The 20,001-nt window shown below is 40.0% G+C and overlaps 2 protein-coding genes across 11 annotated transcripts; one reads left to right on the top strand and one right to left on the bottom strand.

The window, feature by feature from the left end:
- The first annotated feature begins 610 nt into the window (after window positions 1–610).
- On the top strand, window positions 611–19,239 carry LOC148026897 (uncharacterized). 10 transcript variants are annotated; one of them, XM_087690532.1, is made up of 3 exons: window positions 611–705; window positions 1,352–1,463; window positions 18,951–19,239. In XM_087690532.1, the coding sequence occupies exons 1-3, from the start codon at window positions 692–694 to the stop codon at window positions 18,987–18,989; spliced, it is 165 nt and encodes a 54-aa protein (XP_087546658.1). In that variant the 5' UTR covers window positions 611–691; the 3' UTR covers window positions 18,990–19,239. The 10 variants fall into 10 exon arrangements, with proteins under 10 accessions (XP_087546658.1, XP_087546649.1, XP_087546648.1 ...); XM_087690523.1 differs by lacking the exon at window positions 18,951–19,239 and adding an exon at window positions 17,250–18,231; XM_087690527.1 differs by lacking the exon at window positions 18,951–19,239 and adding an exon at window positions 17,250–18,231 and having other exon boundaries at window positions 695–715.
- On the bottom strand, window positions 7,924–10,081 carry LOC148026898 (uncharacterized). Its single transcript, XM_087690650.1, has 4 exons — window positions 9,737–10,081; window positions 9,179–9,662; window positions 8,592–8,789; window positions 7,924–8,246 (listed from the first exon to the last, which is right to left on the bottom strand). The coding sequence occupies exons 1-4, from the start codon at window positions 10,043–10,045 to the stop codon at window positions 7,924–7,926; spliced, it is 1,314 nt and encodes a 437-aa protein (XP_087546776.1). The 5' UTR covers window positions 10,046–10,081.
- Window positions 19,240–20,001: the final 762 nt, after the last annotated feature.

Here is a 20,001-nt window from a genome sequence, read left to right as displayed (position 1 = left end):
TACAACTTAATCGAAATATAACGACGTAATTAATTTTCAAGTGCCTAAAGATATTGGGCGAGGTGCACTCATGAGAACTTTAAGCTCAAACAATGTGCACTACAAAACACGGTACTATTTAGTAAACATCTTCACGTGTTTTGGACCTGTCAACAATGGCTTTAAGCACAATCTTATGAATTGGAGAGATACGAAGGTTTGTAAAAGCCCTTTTTGATCTGAGGCACAAAAATCGTCAGCTTAAAATTTTGAGAAATTTTAAATCAAGCTACATGTGTTTGCTAGTTTCAAAACAAAAGATTTTGCAAAATCTAAAGTTTAAACCTTCTTTTTCTTTGTTTTTTTTGGGGCACAGACAGATATCTTATTTCCCCTTTGGCAATGTGAGGTGTAGGGTTTGGATTCAGGTGTTCGAATAACTCAACCTGCACTCAAACGAGTATGCGAGGACCCCATTGGCAGCTAAAAACGTATTGGAAAATTTGTGCATATTAATTGGACAAAATTGGCAAATAAGTTTTTGCTAAATGTTATTAGAAATTTAGAAGGTTAGAGGCATTCAAGCACCTCCTTAACCATGACGTTGAGAGCCACACTTTCCTAGTTATTGATTTGACACTACACGAAAACTAACATATAAATTTCAAATTTCGAGGACTGGCCGCTTCCGCCCCCGAAGAAGAATGGCGTCATGCGGTGCGACTGGTAATAAGCGGTGATCTTCCATTCTCTTTCGTCAGAGTCTTGTTCCGTTTCCTTGCCGGATGCAATGGCGTTCTGCATTATCTGTTTGCCACTTCTTGTGAGGTCCATTTTCTGATGGAACCATTGGCAGCAACTGTATGCTTTCACGCGCTTTCTTGCTTTCAAAGATTCTGATAATTTAACAGGAACAGTGGATAGGTACAAATTTTGTGAAGTTTATGTCAGCAAGTGTGCATAACTCTCAAGAAGAGTCACGATTCTGCATTTTGTTGAGCTTTCTTGCCTTCACAGACCGTGAAAGTTTAATAGAAACAGTGGATAGCTAGAGATTCTGTGATGTGTATTGAGGAGAAATTTGCCAGCAAACATGCATCATCCCCTAGAAGCGTCTTGATTCTGCATTTTGTAGAGTTTTCTTGGTTTTAAGGAGTCTCAAAGTATGACAGGAACAGTAGATAGGTAGACTTTTTCTGTGCGAAGTTTACCTCCTATTGAGGAAAAAATTGGCAGCAAATGTGCATACCTCTCGATTCTGCATTTTATTGAGCTTCCTTGCTTTTAAGTTTCTGGAGTTTAATAGGAACTGTGGATAGCTACAGATTCGGTAATGTAGAAAATCTTGCAACAAATTCTCTTGTTAACCTAGGATTGTCATGGGAAAGAGGACGCAAAGCACTTGTTTGCCCAAGATTGTCGTGGGAAGAGGACGGAAACTACTCTCAAAAGTTCAACAGGAGTACTGGGCACTAGATAGCCAGGTGAAACAAGTCGTAGCAAATTTCTTGAAGAAATCAGTTTTAGTTTCTATTCTCTTGTCACGTTGGGATTATTGTCATGGATAAAGAGGTGAACAGCCCTTTGTTTTGAAGGGCAATTCTTTTTGTTAACCCTAAAGGAGAATGCTATTCTTAATACTAAGTTAAAGAAGGCTACCCTTTAAAATATTTAACTACTCTTTTGTCGAATAGAACATTTTACACCCTTCTTTAAAATTCATTGTGGATGGTTCCACATGTTAGGCTACAAAGTATAGCCCCCCTTTCTCAGCTCATTAAACATCCCCAAAACCCAAGTATTAAATGTACTTAAAGTATCTGGATGCCCATCTTTAATGCACCCAAAGTGTTCGGGTGCCACCCCCACCCTAGACAGTTGATTGGCTATGATTGGCTAATGTGTCTATAAATAGGGATCTTTCTAGCTACTTTTCACATCCCAAATTTGAAAGTTTGGAGCAAAGTTGGACAGACACTTGAATATCTAATGATAGGCAGGCCATTTGAAAGTTTGGGCAGTCCAAAACTTATTAAATCAGTCTGCAAGATTTTTGGAACTGGTTTGGCAAGATAGACTTGCCCCCAAACGGCAACCACAAGCTGAGTTTCTGAGAATGAACAGCAGAGGAGTTTATTCAGCCTTGGAGAATGGAAGAACAACATCATGAATGGCTGGAGCAGCATCATGGCCATCAGCTGAAGCATTGTGACTAGGAGAGCAGCATTATGACATACTAAGTAGCATCATGTTCCTGTTTTTGAACAGCATTGGCTGCCTGTCACCTCCTTTGGCTCAAATTTGCTGATTGGATTAGTTCTATGCTGAGATTGATATTTTTGCTCAGTTTTATTTTCCTTTGGGAGCACTTTGGATAGTTTTGTTGCAATAAAGGTCCATAAACCAATTCGAGGCTCCTAAAATCTAGGAATCTCTTAAAATCTAGGGACCCCCTATATGGTGTCATGTGAAAGCTCTTTACGAGTATATTACAAAAATAGTGCTGAAACGAAATCTTTATAGGGTTTTCCACACAAAAATTTGTGCATTTTAAGCTTTCAACCTACACATGTACATTGTATAAATAGCTTGTGATCATATGCCATCTCATATCTATTGACTAATTTCAAAAGCCAAATGTCTTTTTTATTTATTTACTTGCTTCTTTTGTCACTCTTGGACAACTTTATCATTTTTCTTTAATGATTAATAAATTAATATATTTTATTAATAATAAACTCATCTTGACCACTAATTTAGACTAAATAAACTGAAAGCATATTGATTTAATAAGACAAATATCTAACAACCTCTCATACGTACATGACAGAATTAATTTTAAGGCATATTTTTTTTCTCTTATACTGAGGATTTAACTATGAGCCTTCTCCCCTTTGCAATGCATGATCATCATTATCTTTGTACAAGGGTGCTTGGACAAGTGAACAATTTTACTATGAGGAACATTATTCAAGTGGCAATTGTTGTATGCGTATTCTCATTATATAGTGTACTACTTTATTCATCTCATTATGCATCGACACCCTCGAGTGGTTGGGATAGCTTGTTTATTTTATGATGTGTTAACTATTTCTTTTCATTCTTTCCATAGGGCCTAGTTACTTGATAGATTGCAAATCATATCTTGAAAAAAAAAATAATTGCAATTTATTTGTCTTTGTAGGTCGTAGTAGGCCACTAGGTATTCGATGAGCACTCTTTGTCCAATGTCTTGGCCTCATTGGGATGATTACTTGGGTTGCTTGGTAAGATAACCATTGCCTTTGTAGTCTTGCAGACCATTGGGCAGCCAAGGTGCACTCTTTATTTGATGTCTTGATTGCTTTGGGGTGGGACTCGATGGTGTAAAAATGGACTTGAGCTTTTCTTATAGTCTTCACTTGATTCTAGTTTTGGGCTTGAGAGGAGACGTTGAGCTAAAAATACAATACATGTCGATTAGCTTTTTAAACAACCCCAAAACATGTAAATTATCAAAAGTTTCATTAAATGGGGAGTGGTCTTAGAGAGTTTTGGTGTCCCATATGCAAAGCCCTAATTTGGGAGGATCCTTCTATATTTATTAATAGACAAGTTCACCACCATTTAACCCCATCTTGTTTTGTAGATTTTCATTTAACCTTCATTAGTGGTTGTCTAGCCCATGTGATTGCTGCCATGTCATTATCAACATGTCCATTGTTGTTTGGTGACTAAATCAATTCGCTATGGTGATGCCTTCTCCTGCTCCAAACAGCTTATGTTAACAGTTTTCAGTTGCTGCCTTGCTGATCAGCACACTGTACGACATCAACTAGCTGATATTTTGGCAATGCAAGCCCGTTTCACTATTGCTATTTGTTTTTAGCTTGCATTTTGCAGTTGTCCAAGCTGCCCCGCATTAGCACACTCTCCTCTTGTTGTTGCCGCTTGATTGATTTTAGCCTCGGGTGATCAGTTTCTAGCCCTTTCTTGATGATACATTGTTGTGTTTACCAGTATGTGACAACCAGCCTGTTGCTCTTCACTATTCGGCTCTCCTATAGCTCCGACTAGTGGTTATAGCACTTGGGATTCGTCTTCAGTGGATGTCATCACTTAGTGCTTTGCCCTTGAGCATTCTATGCACTCTTACATTCATTTACTTCAGAGTTCTCTTCTCTCTCTATTTTGTGTTTGTATTTTTGCGTTTTGAGATTTGCGTTAAGGGTTTGTGTTTATTGTATTACTGTCTGAGTTATTGTGTTTTAGTCATTCTTGTACATTCTGTGTTTTCTTAGTGTAAACCCTATAATATTTTCGTAGGAGTGAAGTAGTCTCTACATCTACATCTATCCCTACCATTACGACATAGTTGTTTTCCTTCACATTCATTAGTATAGAGGATTTTCTCAGCTTACTCATTCTTCAAGAAGCCGTGGCTGGTGGATAGTAGTGTATCTAGTCAAGTAGACATCTCATCATGTCTATTTGCGGTGTGACCATCTTGTTGCTACTTCTCATTGTTCTCATTCAAGCTCCATAGCATTCTATGTTTGGGCTTCCATCTTTTCCCTTTATGGCCTTACTTGACTTGGTGCTTCGTTTATCTTCATTGAGTAAATGGTCTTATGGAGGAAGCTACCTCGAAGACCATTCTTTGGATAGGTCATCAAGAGCATGGGCTTATCAGCTTCATTCCTTTGTTTCTACTCTGGTTTTTGAGTAGGGTCCTTCTCAGCATCTCCCTATTGGTCCATCCATTTCTTATAGGAACTCATTCCACAAGTTCCTTTCATTCATCATCATCTTCTTTGGTGGTTATTGTAGATCCTTTATCCCTTTTAGAGGGTGATTCCGATATTGGAAATGTGGTTGTGGATTCCTTGGTCTATATGTTAGTTTTAGTTGGAGATTCTTGAGATTGTGAGTTCTTTCATGGTTTTTCATCATTACAAGGCTTGTTTCATCATACATAGCAATTTCTTTCCCCATTCTTGGACCCACCCTTTCTTGTTACTTGCATGCCTATCCCATGCCCTTTGGTCCTTGATATCCATCCATTTTAGGAGGGCACAATGCTTTCGATAGCTTTTATATGTCATCATTTGGTCAAGCTAGTGATCTAGCTTGTCCATTTCCAATTGGAAACTGTCTTTAGTGTGATCCATTTGAAGCCTCTCCACTCCCATTTGCATCTTCTAGCCATCTATTTCTTTTGGGTTTTCTATTGGAGGGGGGTTCATACTCCTTGGCTAGATCTCATCTTTAGGGAACAACATTAGTAGTAGTATTTTTGCTACCCTTGGATCCACTATAGTCTTTTGGTGTTTTCTTTGGAGGTAGTTTGTGGTGTACGAGTTTTCTCTTTAATGATCTATTATGCTTTGATGTTCCATCTTTACTACTCTTTTGGCCTTCAACCACACTTGGAATTTGATAAAAAGGGGAGGAGGATTTTTGGCAATCATGTCATTTTATGTTAGTGCCCATGTCCATCTCTTGGGTGTGAGTCTCAGGGTGAGCCAAATGAGGACCTTTGGAGCTCTAACACTGTTCATACCCATTAGTCCTTTGCTTGTTTCAATGGTTTTCATTCTTGACACATTAGATGAAGGCATGGCATTTTCATGGCATCATTAGATGAAGGACAGTACAACATATCCAGAATAACATCCTAAGTAGGAAAACACTTTCTGTGACTATAACTCAATAATTCAAGTGTAGAATTGCAATCTGCAGAATTCTGTATTTACTGTTTTTCACTTGTTTCTTGACTTGTTCCCAGCCTTATTCCATTCCAGATCTGTTCCATACCAGTTGGACTATAAACCCTTTGACCCTGGCATCATTCCAGCAGTAAAACAGTCCCACAAACAACACTAAATCAGAGCTGAAAAACCCTATTCTTGTGTGGCATGGTCATCACTTTCTTTAGTTTCTGCATTGGAGAAGCAATTAGCTACTCTTGAACTTGACAGTGAGGCTCTTGCCTCAACAGAAGAGCAAAGAAAACATAGAACTGTACATTCGATGGAATTAGCCTATCATGTAGAGCATTTCCTTTGAGAATAGAGAGAGAGTTGACTAGAGGGAGCAAGCTCTATCTCCTTACATGAGTCAGAGACGATGAAGTACTCTCCATAGCTGATGTACTTGCAGCAATGTGCCCTTAGCCCCTGAAAACTTCACTCTCAGATCTGCCCCTTCTGCCTATTACGTTTATAAAAAAAAAAAAGCAATTCTCTCTTTTGGAAATTTGTGTCCAAATTGTGACACATGGTATACAGGTAACAATTTTTCAGTTTAAACCTTTCGGTCTAAAATTCTCCGTGATTGGTGCAAAATTTGACCTCGGTACAAACTAGAGAATTAATCCTTCTGCTAAAACGACAATAATGATGCGAACAAATTTTGGGGTCCGAAAATAGTAACTCTCTAAATTTTAGAGATGGTGACCCTTGCATTCCTCAAGTTGTTCTAAGCAACTTTTATCATTGCAACCACATCAAAAAGTGTAAGGTGGCTCAATTACGGTGACTTTTATTCCGTGGGCATTCTCAAGGCAATATTTGACATATGCATCAACATTAGATCTTAAGGTTGGCCAATAGAAGAAAGTCTCTACTGCTTTGACTGTAGCATCTATACCACGATGTCTTGCATACGGTGGAGCATGACTTTCTAATAAAACTTTTGGCCTGAGTTGTTTTGTAACGCATAGTCTTTCATGCATCATGATAAAGCCTTCTTTGAACACATAATGATCATGATGTTGGCCATTGATCAATTGTTTATAGATTTCAGAGAAATCTTCGTCATCAGCATACTGCTCTTTCATATCATCCAATTCATAGCGATAAGAAATTAAAACAGATGACACCTGTGGTTGGTGAGATAAAGCATCTGCAACTACATTCTTCTTGCCTTCCACATGCACTATCTGAAAATGAAACATAGATAGGAAATTTGCCCAACGCATGTGTTTCTCTGTCAATTTAGCCTGTGCGAGAAAGTATCTAAGTGTTTGATGATCCGTTTGCACTACAAAATCAGCACCAAGCAAATAGTGCTTCCAACTAGAAAGTGCATGGATCACGGCCAATAACTCTTTCTCATAAATTTGATAAGTCCTTTCAACGACAGAGAGTACTCTACTCTCGTATGTCTCAACTTGGCCATTCTGCATTAATACAACACCAATGCTGTTTCCACATGCATCACACTACACTACGGATAGCTTAGGCAGATCTTGCAAAATAAGTATTGGACTTGTAGTCATTTTCCTCTTCAAACATCTAAATGCTGATTTCTCTTTGTCAGTCCATTGCCATTTGACATCCTTCTTTTCAAGCACATGTAAAGGAGAAGCAATCTCTGCATAGTGTCTTACAAATCTTCTGTAGTAAGAGCATAGGCCAAGGAAACTGCGGACATCATGAACGGTTTTCTAGTCTGGCCAAGAGACAATTGCTTCTATCTTTGCAGGATCCATCTTCACACCATCTTTAGAAACTATGTGCCCAAGGAAGTGAATCTTTTCCAAAAAGAATTCACTCTTCTTGCCATTAATGAGCAATCTGTTACGCTTAAGCTCATAAAGACTGTAACTAAGTGTTTTCTATGCTCCTCTTCATTCTTTGAAAAGATAATCATATCATCAAAGAATGTGCCAACGAAACTTCAATAAGGGCGGAAAATTCTATCCATCATCCTGTTAAACGTGGCAGGAGCATTGGTCAATCCAAGCAGCATGACTAAAAATTCATAGAGACCAAATGTCGTTCTAAAAGCTGTCTTATGGATATCATCTGGCCTGATTTTGATCTGATGGTATCCACTTTTCAAATATATCTTGCTAAACATTCTTGCTCCTTGTAATTGATCAAGAATGTCATCTATGCTTGAAATCGGAAACCTATTCTTGATCATGTTCTTACTCAAGGCTCTATAGTCAATACACATTCACCAAGAGCCGTTCTTTTTCTGAACTAGTAACACAGGTGAACAAAACGGAGAACTACTAGGCTGAATTAGTCCCTTCTGTAAAAGCTCATTAACCTGTGTCATAATCTCTTTCTGCTGCACTGCATTGACCCTGTACGGTGGCCTATTGGGCGGACTAGTCTCTGGAATAAGATCTATGGTATGATCTTCAGGCCTCTTAAGGGATAACTCTCCTGGTAACGAATTTGAGAAACAATCACTGAATTTATCCAAGAAAGCCCGTCTACTTTCATTTAGTACAAACACATTACTGTCAACTTCATTAACTTGCTTTGCAAAAACTAAGTACGCATAAATATGATTTTTCATTACAGAAGTAATTGTAGAAGCAAAAACAACTGGGACAAACTCTCCTTTAAGCTTCACATCTAACACATGAGTCTTGTCCCTATATACAAGAGTAATCGTTTTGTTGTAAGTATCCAAGATAGCTTGCTTCCTGTGCCACCATGGAATATCCAACAGAACATCACAGCCCTCTAAAGGCATAATATGGAATTCCTTTGTGTCCACATAGCTCTGAATGTGTGTACGGAGTTTGCCAAGAATGGGGGTGACAGGTTCATTGTGTCTTGGGCATGCCAAATTAGCCTATCCAACTGGTCCCATTTCCTTGGGACGTATACCTAGCTTAGCTACCAATGCCGGTGAGATAAAGTTTGCACGAGCTCCAAGGTCAAAGAAAATAAGCACTGTGGAATCTCTGATCTTTCCCCAAGCTTTGCACAATTCTGTAGCATCATTAGTTGATTGATCTCCCACCATATCAGGCACTAAGCCAATGCTGGGCTTCTTTTTACTTGGTGCATCTTTATCCTCCGCATCTTTAGAAGATTACTGTGGGCACTTAGAAGCAATATGGCCTTTCTGTTCTCATATAAAGCATTTTCCAGCCATCATTAAAGCCTTTCTTTCTTCAAATGATTTGCCAAAAAGGGGCCTCTTTTGTCCTTTGCCATGTTTAAAAGAAGTTCGAGGTTGCGGGTAAAATCTTTTCTTCCAAAAAGACTTCTTTGTAAAGCTGGTATTTTCTGGAAATTGCTTCTTCTTCTTGCTAGGATCCTGCTTAAACTGAGAACCCTTCTTTTCAGTGCCTTTAAGGCTGTCAGTTATTCCTTTCAACAATGCATTTGCCATACCAACATTTTCAATTAACTGTACCATATTTGTAACCTTTGTCTTGGTACAATATCCCTGATGGCTTCGGGCAAACCGCAACAATACTTTTCAATTTGTTTTGACAGGGGCACTGTCCTGTAAGAACTCACGGGCAAAAGTGCTTCCCAAAATTTCTTATTGTACTCTTCTAAATCCGTACAATTTGCCGTATCCAATTTATGCCATGCAGTCATGACATCTACTTCAAACGTGTTAGCTAACCATGAAGTTGCAAACAACTGTTTAAAATGGACCCAACTGGCAAGTGCATATCCTTGCATCAACAATATGTTCCACCACTGCAAAGCATTACCTTTCCAAAAAGTTGCAGCCTTCCGCACCTTAGAAGTCTCAGTAAAATTTCCTCCTATGTAAGCTGCATCAAACTGCTGTATAAATGCCAAAGCTTTCAACTTATCTTGCATACCACTGAAGGTTTCAAACTTTAATGCTTGACCACCCTCTTTATAGTCTTTAGGCTTTGCACTTTTTGGTGTTAGGTTGTCATAGACATATGGCGGCTGTAAAAAGGGGAGTCCCTTAGGCGCATTATCAACATTAATTTCACCTATCTTAGCTGCCATATGCCCACTAGGGTGAAAAAACTAGTCGCTGCATTTTGTACTCCAGGCATCAAATAAGGGCTTTGCAAAGTCTGATAACCGGGCTGTAGACCAATATTAGTATAAAGTGGGTTCACTGTCTCAATAGGCATCATTCCTGGTGGCCCTCTGGGCAAGTATCCCTCATAACTAGTGGGTAATCCAGCCAATGCTTGAAAAACTGACCCACCACCCAAGTAACCAGGATAGGTAGCAAATTGAGGAGGAATAGTTTGCTGTGTCACTTGTGCATTACTGCCTTGACCATTCACTTCCTGGTCTTGTGCTTGTGCTTCTTGTTGCACTAGACCTGTCTCCATGTTTGGTGTCTTTTCCACATGCTCATGCACATTAGAGGTTTGCCTTTTTGAGCGCTCCATGGTATGATGTGATGACTCAGCCTAAGAATCCTCATTATGCGACTTCAAAATTTTTTGCATCAAAGGATTCTTTACAAGCTATTCGAAAGAGCCAAACATATTGAGAAGTTGTGCCATAAACAAGTCCTATTCTTGCTTCTCATCCTGTGGTTCAATCTCAGTTCTAGAAGATGCTGACACCTGTGCACCGATACTCTCTCTTCGGTGTCTATGAGCAGAAGAACTCTCTTCTTCATGAGGGAGTTTTCCTCTGCCTTGTCCATGTTTGCCATCTCTCTAGTCGTGTATCTAGCAAATATTGTATCTAGGAAAAACTTGTAGCCTTTCTCACATATAATCTCTGTAAAACTTGTGTGTATGGCCTTTTCACCCAAAACTGTCCGAGCTTAAATTCTTACAGACAAGAATTCAAATCCTAGGGATGGAACCATGTAACCGGTCTCTGACTCACATAAAGCAGTAGTCCCTTCAATTAATACTTGGTATTTTCACATACACACACAAACAGATACCTCACTCCCTCGCTCATTGGCCCCGAAGATTGGCGCCCCTTTTAGTATTTCTTTATCAATTAAAAGACGGAAAGTTACAAAAAAAAAAAGTTCCAAAGTACAAAACCTGTGAACAATTGGCTTTCATCTTTTCTGAGTAAATTTCAGCTGCATAAGGACAGTACAACATATCCAGAATAACATCTTAAGTAGGAAAACACTTTCTGTGACCATAACTTAATAATTCAAGTGTAGAATTGTAATCTGCAGAATTCTGTATTTACTGTTTTTCACCTGTTTCTTGACTTGTTCCCAGCCTTATTCCATTCCAGATCTGTTCCATACCAGTTGGACTATAAACCCTTTGACCTTGGCATCATTCCAGCAGTAAAACAGTCCCACAAACGACACTAAATCAGAGCTGAAAAACCCTGTTCTTGTGTGGCATGGTCATCACTTTCTTTAGTTCCTGCATTGGAGAAGCAATCAACTGCTCCTGAACTTGGACAGTGAGGCTCTTGCCTCAATAGAAGAGCAAAGAAAACATAGAACTGTGCATTCGATGGAATTAGCCTATCATGCAGAGCATTTCCTCTGAGAATAGAGAGAGAGTTGACTAGAGGGAGCAAGCTCTACCTCCTTACATGAGTCAGAGACGACGAAGTACTCTCCATAGCTAATGTACTTGCATCAATCTGCCCTTAGTCCTTGAAAACTTCACACTCAAATCTGCCCCTCTTGTCTATTACGTTTTTTAAAAAATGCTTTCTCTCTCTTTTGGGGATTTGTGCCCAAATTATGTTACATGGCATACACGTAACAATTTTTCAGTTTAAACCTTTCGGTCTAAAATTCTCCATGATCGGCGCAAAATTTGACCTCGGTACAGACTAGAAAATTAATCCTTGTGCAAAAAAGAAGATAATGATGCGAACAGATTTTGGGATCCAAAAATAGTAACTCCCTAAATTTTAGGGATAGTGACCCATGTATTTCTCAAGTTGTTCTGAGCAACTTTTATCATTGCAACCACATCAAAAAGTGTAATGTGGCTCAGTTACAGTGACTTTTATTTCGTGGGCATTCTCACATGTGCATCTTCTGTCTTGGCCAAGCTTATTGTCCTACACCATCTCCAGTGGCTGAGCACACAGTCCCAAACCACTCGCATTCTATTCTTTAGTGTCCATTCAATCCGGTCCCAAGGCTCAAACAAACCATTAGTCCAATTTGTTCCAATGACTGCCTCTTCTGGTCATGCAAAGATCCCGACTTAATCCAAGAGAATTCTAGGGGTAAAAAACAACAGCAACTAAAGAAAAGAAAAATAAAATATTTATATAAGTAAATAAGGAAAGGAACTGCAAAAAGTATCACCACTTGGTAACATCCGGAGCCTCAATTTTGGACGTGAAGCATTCTTGTTGGGATTTTATTGATCCCAAGTTTTTAATTAGCAAGGTTTAAGGTTTGCACGGCTTCCTTGGGATGTGTGCATGCATGCTTCAATGATTTGTGAAGGTTGCTCCTATGAATTTAGTTAGTGGATAGTAGATTGAGTGAAATCTAGTGGTCTATAAGAAGGTTGATTTGCATTCAACAGGAGAAGATTCATTGGGATGCACAATCAAGGGGAAAATTGAGTATTAGGGTTGCTGGCTGCCAATGACAGCAAGTTGATCTAGAATTGTAAAGGATTGAGCCTTGATTTGTGGAAACTAAAGGGGATTTCTGTTGACGGAACTTGGAGGAATTTGAGCTCTTGACCAGGTCTTCCCAATTTCAGAGCTTCATCCTTTCCTATTGTACTCATTAATGTTTGTAATTAATGTGAAAAGAAATACTACAAGAGACACAAGGTATTGGGGCTAGTCGGTGTTCACTCGTCTCTTTTCTTGTGGGCAATTTAGCCCAAAGTGGTACAATGCTGAATTTTGATTTTAGACTTATTTTTATGTATTAATTGCTTGCTGTAATTAGCTGTATATCAGGGCTGCACCACCCTTCTCCGAAAAGAAATGTTGGTTACAACATACTTTTTTCTATTATGAGTGATAGAGATGCATATACGGGAAGTGTATTTTGTTGAGGAATTTGGACACTACATTGGAGTTTTCATCTTCTTTTCATCCATAGACAGATGGGCAGCTGAATCTTGAGGCTAATTTCACTATTCAGATATATATTAAAATGATGTGTACTAAAGTATAAAGCATAGTGGGAATGATATTTGCCATTGGTTGAGTTTGCTTATTAAAACATCTTGCTTATATTTACTGACGGGTGTCACTTGGAAGGGGGAAAAGAAAGTCCCACCCATTTTGTATACAAATAAAAAGGACTTTGAGGCTAACAAGTATGTCGAGAGGATGGATTTTGGCAAAACAAAACAAAGCAGCAGACCATCACCATTTTGCATTAGAGTTTGCAAAAGGTGATTTGGTTCTTTCGCACTTTGAAAAGGCAAGGCTTACCAAAATGAAGGGCAAAGAGCGCTTGCTAGCGAAGCTGACTATGAGGTGTTATGGGTGTTACATTCTTGGAAATTTGAGGATGTAGCATTGACCAAAGAGGGATTTGTAGTGTGAACTCGTTTGGCCCACTTTGGGGTTAGGATGGTTAAGCCCTAATAAAATAGCAGCCAGTGTCGTTTGCACATTTTATCATGTGACCACCACTTTTGGAATTATGACCCTAGGTAGCCCTATATGCATGCTGTATTGGTGTGGTTTGGCATGCTGTATTGGTGTGGTTTGGTACGTCAATTCTTTTGAGAGAGACTTGACCTGTTTACTGGAGCTCCTAGGCAGGGGTTGAGTTTATATTTCGCTCTATGGCTGGGAGATGAGCTAGATGTCCATTTCCTTATGCTTGTTCAATTTGTTTGTGTAGCTTGTGTCATGTTACACATGTTGGATGGATTGTAGGTGGGTAGTAAATTGGCATCAAAGCTTTTTCTTGCTCTCCTATTTGTGCCATGATGACATGCACAAAACAACTAGAGCTCATGGGACTGCAATGGTCCACCAAGCTCTCAGTACAGTCATATAGCAGTATGGAATGCTAGTAGTGAGAGATGAGGGCACATGTAAGCTAATGGTGGGAGTCGATAGTATATTCTTTTTTTATTAAATTTGAAATTTTGCTACGACTCTTGTGCAGAAAAGGTGTTCATGGTTGCTGGTTAGGCTTATCTCCCTTTTTGATGACGTTGCATGCTGTGAGGGTGTCTGTGGTAGCTGCCACTCTAAGGACATTGCATCACATTCCCTTGGGCACGATGGTGAGGGTGGTTTTTAGGCTGTAGTGTGTGTTGTGCAGGTTGTATGGTGAATTATGAGGAGGAGAATGGTGTTAATATTTTGGCATTTGGGGGGACTGATCTTCCTCTGCTGGTTGACATATATGGACCATCATGAACATTGAACATCTATCCATGGTATTAGAATTTAGACATGTAGGTGTTGCGGCCATTTTGGTCTGCTTGTGCCTATGGATGATTATTTTCCTGTAAACAATTAAAGATGTGGTGCTAGCATGATGGGCTATTTGAAGACTGCATGACTAGGCTCTTTGGCTCTGCAAGCCTTGTCCTGAGGGAGGATGCCATGACTACGTACTGGTGTCATTAGGCATAGCCTAGTTGTAGTATCTTGATTTGCTGATGGCACAATGGGCGGTTTGAGCTGCAGTCCAACGTGGCACAATGGGCTATTTGATGATTGCCTATCAAGGAGGCATAATGGAGGGTATTCACCCTCAATACTTAGCAGTGACTTTAGAGGGTGATGGCCAATCTTTGGTGGGTCGACTGTATCCTCCTAGCATATTTTTTGATCAAGGGATCTGTTTGAGGCTAGGCGCCTTTGTTTCATTTGGTGATTCTTTTTCGCTAAGTTCATGACCCTTTTGGGCATGGAGTCCTTTTACAAGCCATCTTGTGCCTTGTTGTGACCCATCTCAATGTGCTTTGTGCAAGCCGAATGTACAGGATTTTGGGCTGTGGCAAGGTAGCTCTGATTGTCACCATGAATAATTGTAGCTTGTGGTTGTGGAAATCCAATCTCAGCCAACATCTGCCTCAATGAAACATCTTAGGTGGTTGGACAAGTTGCTCTATAGTTTGCTTTTGTGGAAGAAAGAGCAACAGCAGAGGTGGCTTGCCACTTCAAGAAATGGCTCTTGATCCCAATATTAAGCAATAAATGGCACCCATAGTGGATCCCTAGGAGTCTCTGTTAACTGCCCAATCAAAACCTGTCCAACCTATTAGTGAGATTCCCTCTTCACATAAAGTCCCATGTGTCAGCCTTTAGGTGCCCTACGATTAGCAGAAAACCGGCGAAGTGAAGTGGCTTGTGAATGGGAATGAAGAGGTCCGTGTGAAAGAACTCAAGTTGTGACTGCGTAGAAACATTTGGTTGTGTATGAATGAACCATATGAATGACCCAACCAAGCACCTACACCAGTGATGCCTATCACTGTGTGTGAGAACTTGGACCTCGGGTCCATGGGGTATGAAATTGGCTCGTAAGCAGTCCTGCAAAATGTTGTCAACTCCTGAGCCACATATGTGTGTTGTGAGATAAAAATGCCAATAGAACACTAGCCCAAGGAAAAAGTGAAGAAGCTGAAGATTGGTCATGTCAAACTCCATGCTTAGCATCTTTCTTGTGCAATGTGCTCATTGTGACTCTTAGTATTGATCAAGTGAACTACATAAAAAATGACTAAGGTCACCAACCCAGTGGACTACGTGAAGGAGAGGTTGAGGTCATAATTTGGCCACTGGAAGCCATGGTCAAAGGTCACCAACCCAGTTGACTACCTGAAGGAGAGGTTGGGGTCATAATTTGGCCACTGGAAGCCATGGTCAAAAAAGAAGTGGTGTGTCCACTAATACCAAGCTCGGGGTGCTTGCTTCAGGCCATAAATTTCATCCTTTGACCTTGGGACACAGAAGCCTGGTGGTTGCTCAATGTAACTTTCCTCTTAAAGATTGCCATTCAGGAAGAGTAACTTCACCTCAATTTGGTAAACTGGCCATCTATGATGGGAAGCCAATGCCAAGTCCACCCTAGGTGATATTCGGGATGTTTGGGCAAAGCTCTCTATGTAGTCCAAGGCAGGCTTTTGTGTCAAAGCCCTTGGCAACAAGCTTGGCTTTGTGTTTGTGCAAGCTCCAATCAGCCTGCTGCTTGGTCTTGCAGGAACAATCTGACCCCCAATCACCTTCCTTTGTATAGAATATGAAGCTAAATACTGTGTGATTGTGCTGTCCTTGTTTTGGGCCCGCCCTGCTTATTTGAGCCCCTGGCATATTCTGTGCTGCTGTTGTAGGACTGCATCCTGATTTAGGTCATGAGCCTGTTTAGGCAGCTCGTCAGCCAGGGTGACCTCACTTCAATCATTTACTCTCTTCCATCTTCAGTCTTCTCATGCCAGCGCCCTGATTGCAGTTGCTTCCTGTGACACATGTTGGGGCTTTTGCTGTATCGGCCTTCTTCATTATGTGTGCTTATTTTCTGCATTGCCTTTAACTTGCCATTCAGTTTTCAGCCATCTGTTCATATGTTCTTTCTTCTGCTCACATTCTGACAGGATTAACAATTTTTTATCCCTGCATAAATTTTCCTGGCCTGTAACCAAAGTTTTCCAAGACTGCGAAGTTCCAACATAACGCCCTAGATGCGGTTTTACAGGTGTGACTAAAATAAATTACCAGCCAGAGTCAGGTAGGAGGAAATCAGCTTTCCACTTAACTGACATATTTCCTCAGACATGAGAGAAATTTGATGGCAATACGCCTAGATTCCATGTGTATTTGGGCATCTGCACCAGATTGCCATTCTAAGGATACAGGATACCCCTGCGTAGTCATTCAATGGGCAATCTGAGGAGGAGGCATGCTTAAAGGGTTTACTTGGAGGCAGTTTAATGGGAAAATGCCCACTGTGAGCATCTGTGTTTTGTATTGCAGAGCATGGCCAAAGTGACACTCAGTGTTACTATTGTTTCAATTGACAGTAAAACAAGTAACACACACTGCTTAATTTGATTCTGACATACTGCATGTAACTTCGTGACTGTTTAGACTGCACAACACTGCTAGCTGCTGCATTAACTTTTGACTGTTTTGACTGCACAAAACCGGTAGCTGCTTTCATTTTGTTCAACAGTATGCTTGACCAGTTTCTCTTTCTTGTGGTTGGTTCTCTCCATAGGCATTCTGGGCACAAATGATTTTCTGTGGTTGGTTCTCTCCGTAGGCATTCTGGGCACAAATGGGTTTCTGTGGAGTGATTTCTTTAAGGCGAACAACATAGTAACGATGGGAAGTCATACTTACTGATAGTTCAACATAGCTATTCTTTGCAATTGACAATAAAACAAGTAACACACATGGCTTAATTTGATTCTGAAGCACTGGATGTAACTTATTGACTGTTTAGACTGCACAAAACTGCTAGCTGCTTTCATTTTGTTCAATAGTCTCCTTGACCAGTTTCTCTTTCTTATTGTTGGTTCTCTCCATATGCATTGTGTGTGTAAAAAATGGATGAAAGGGGCTCTCCTTAAGCAAACAACATAGTAATGATGGCAAGTTGTAACATAGTAATGATGGCAAGTTGTACTTTACTAATCACTGCAGATGACACAATGCATGCGATGATGCATCTAGAGAATGCTATGATCCAGAAGCTCTCCCTCAGGGTAATGCAGACACCAGAATGTCCTGTTTGCTGGGATGATTTAAATGACAACATCCGCACACCCCGAGTTCTTCGTTGTGGTCATACCTTTTGTGAATCTTGCCTCCAACACCTTCCGCTGGACACTAAGCTTGGACAGCAGTGCTTAATTTGCCCTGAATGTCGGAGCCCATCTTTGTGGAAAGGATTAACAGAACTTCCCAAGAATTTCATTTTACTTAGTGCAATTGATCAAACATTGCAGGCATGTGTTAACAGCATGGATGAAGCACGTGTGTCAGGTATTGTTGTTGACCCATCAGTATTACTGTCATTTTTACACTCCATATCAAGGGAGACAAAGTGGGTTCAGGGAAAGGTCAAGAGGAAGTTCTGGCAAGCTACCCGCATGTTCTCCTTGGTTGCACTCTTATTGCTCTTGATGCCACTCTCTCTGGCTCACGTGCTGCTAGCGTGGTGGGCTGCTGTTTTGGGGTTCTTCTCATTGATTTGGTTTGTAGTTGGAGGTTTAGGATTTGGAGTATTTATGTTTTGCATATGGGCCATGTATAATGCCTTGCACATATTCCTATGGTCTGATGTCAGCGACAAAAAGCCAAGAGATGCTCAGTAGTGAATATTCCTTTTCTGACTGTATGTAGCCCTTGGAAGTTGGACTTTTGACGGCAAAGGTAGCGAACCTTTTTGTTCTTTCTCCAGAAAAGAAGAGTGTGTGTCTTGGGCCAGCAAAACGTCGAGGCAGGGCCTGAGTCAGCCTGCTACTGAGGCCATTTTCTCACTTGCACCCTGTTCAGACTGCTCATCCATTCATACACCAAAGTTCAAGGATTCAGTCCAATAACTTTTTGCTTTCCTTAGTCGATCAATTTTCTGCACCTCTCTCATTTCTTTTCATATTGATTTTCTAGTCGTTTGACAGCAACACTGTTTGTAAGATTGAGTGGGGTTCTTTTGTCCTATACTTCTTAACTACCTGTTTGTGATGATAGATGTTGCTGCACTTGGTAACTTGCAACTTGCATCTAAACTAACAACATTGATGTCACATGAAAGCTAATGTTGCCTTTTTGAATCACTGAGATACATACAATAAGAGTATAAATTATGTACATTAGACCTAATCTTGAACTCTTACCTATACCATGCGGCAGCCCAAAGTGAACTCAGCTTTTTTCCAAAGCAACCTTTTTACAATTGACCCAGCTTCAGCAGAGAAAACTCAATCAAGCAGGAGACCTTGCCCCTATCAAATTGCTTAATGCTGTGACTTCTGACAACACCATCGATTGCTTTGCGAGAATGTAACAATCATGAAGTACAAAGTGGCAACTTGAAAGCCATAATCCTGTAAATTTCACTTGTCTTTGAATCACTCCTCGCACATGGAGTCTGCAGAGTATGTGGATTAAGCTCCCATGGTCCATCTTTTTCAAAAAATTTCCCTTTGTTTAGGAGACTAGATATCAAGGAAGGGCACGTGCATTGTTGTCTTTTACATCAGGCATGTGGGAATGGTTAATTAGCTATCCCAAGAATCGCATGTGGTGCGCTCGGTACTTAAGACTTGTGTGCAATTGACTGGTTAGATGGGTTCATGGCATAATAATTCATCTGAACGAAAGCGATCTAAATCCATGCAGAAATGCACATATTTTGGAGAGATGCCTATAAAATCTTAAGCACGGGACAATGGGTCTAAGGACTACTGATTGACAAGGACGAAACAGACTAGGTACTGCTTTATAGCTTTAAAGTACCGTAGGATAAGAGGCATCCGTGTCCATCAATGTTCCTTCTCCTGTGAAGCATCTCATGGATCATGGAGAAGTAGTGCTATCACTCTAGCTTGGGTTAACAGGCCTTGAAAGGGGATCGAAGGTTCCCTTCCAATTGGAATGTTCATAAAAACATATAAACTTGAACGTTAGGGAGGCATGCTGTTCCAATGCTTGATGTGCACTTCTAGTTGGAGCAATTATACCACTCCAGGTTATCTCAAGTCTACAAACACATGCCATTTTATTTTTCTATTTTTCTATTTTTTATTTCAAAGAGTTAATAATTTTCTCCCTCCCTACTTTTCATTTTCTTTTCCATTCCAAGGCATGATGTGCACTTTCGGTTAGAGTAATTGAATCATTACAAGCTGACTATAAAGTCCACATACATGTCATTCAATCTCTTTTTTAAATTTAAAGCAAATCATTTTCACTCTTTCTTTGTCTTTTCATTTTCTTTTCCATAACACACACCCACACCTGCATGTGCATACATGCACACACCTGCACATGCATACACGCGTATATACACACGTGCACACATACATCTACCCACCAAGTTCTCTTGTTCATTAACATTTCTTATTCGGAGATAACCTATTACAATGGTATATCAACTTGTATAGAAGGAAAGCAAAATCAATAAGGAGATACATCAAGAACGTATGACAAACACCCATCTTTTTAGTAGTTAATGAAGCTTTATTGTTTAAAAAAATTACATTTCATATACTATATGATAGCTTTTTGATGGATGGCATAAAGAAACACAAGACAAACTAGTTAATAGACTATGTCAAGAATGCTTATGTTTAGATGTTTGCAATTACGCCTACTTCAGTCTCTTTGGAAGGAGCAATGAGGGTTGAGGACTAGAATCCCATAAGCACAGTAGGAGATGTGTTACTTAGAT

The sequence above is a fragment of the Lygodium microphyllum genome, chromosome 13 (assembly GCF_053477565.2).
Source record: "Lygodium microphyllum isolate KBCC chromosome 13, Lygodium_microphyllum_v1.1.10, whole genome shotgun sequence".
In the NCBI taxonomy this organism is placed as follows: Eukaryota; Viridiplantae; Streptophyta; class Polypodiopsida; order Schizaeales; family Lygodiaceae; genus Lygodium; species Lygodium microphyllum.
The sequence above is the reverse complement of the archived record's forward strand: the minus strand, read 5'-3'. Positions and strand labels throughout refer to the sequence as shown.

Excerpts from the sequence above, each read along its gene's own strand:
- LOC148026898 (XM_087690650.1), bottom strand. The coding sequence starts at position 10,045 with ATGGAGACAGGTCTAGTGCAACAAGAAGCACAAGCACAAGACCAGGAA. Across the intron at positions 9,663-9,736 it reads TGCCTGGAGTACAAAATGCA|GGACTCCCCTTTTTACAGCC; the intron begins GCGACTAGTTTT and ends AATGCGCCTAAG. Across the intron at positions 8,247-8,591 it reads GGCATTGGTAGCTAAGCTAG|TTTTTGCAAAGCAAGTTAAT; the intron begins GTATACGTCCCA and ends ATGCGTACTTAG.
- LOC148026897 (XM_087690522.1), top strand. The coding sequence starts at position 684 with ATGGCGTCATGCGGTGCGACTG. Across the intron at positions 706-17,249 it reads GGCGTCATGCGGTGCGACTG|ATGACACAATGCATGCGATG; the intron begins GTAATAAGCGGT and ends TAATCACTGCAG.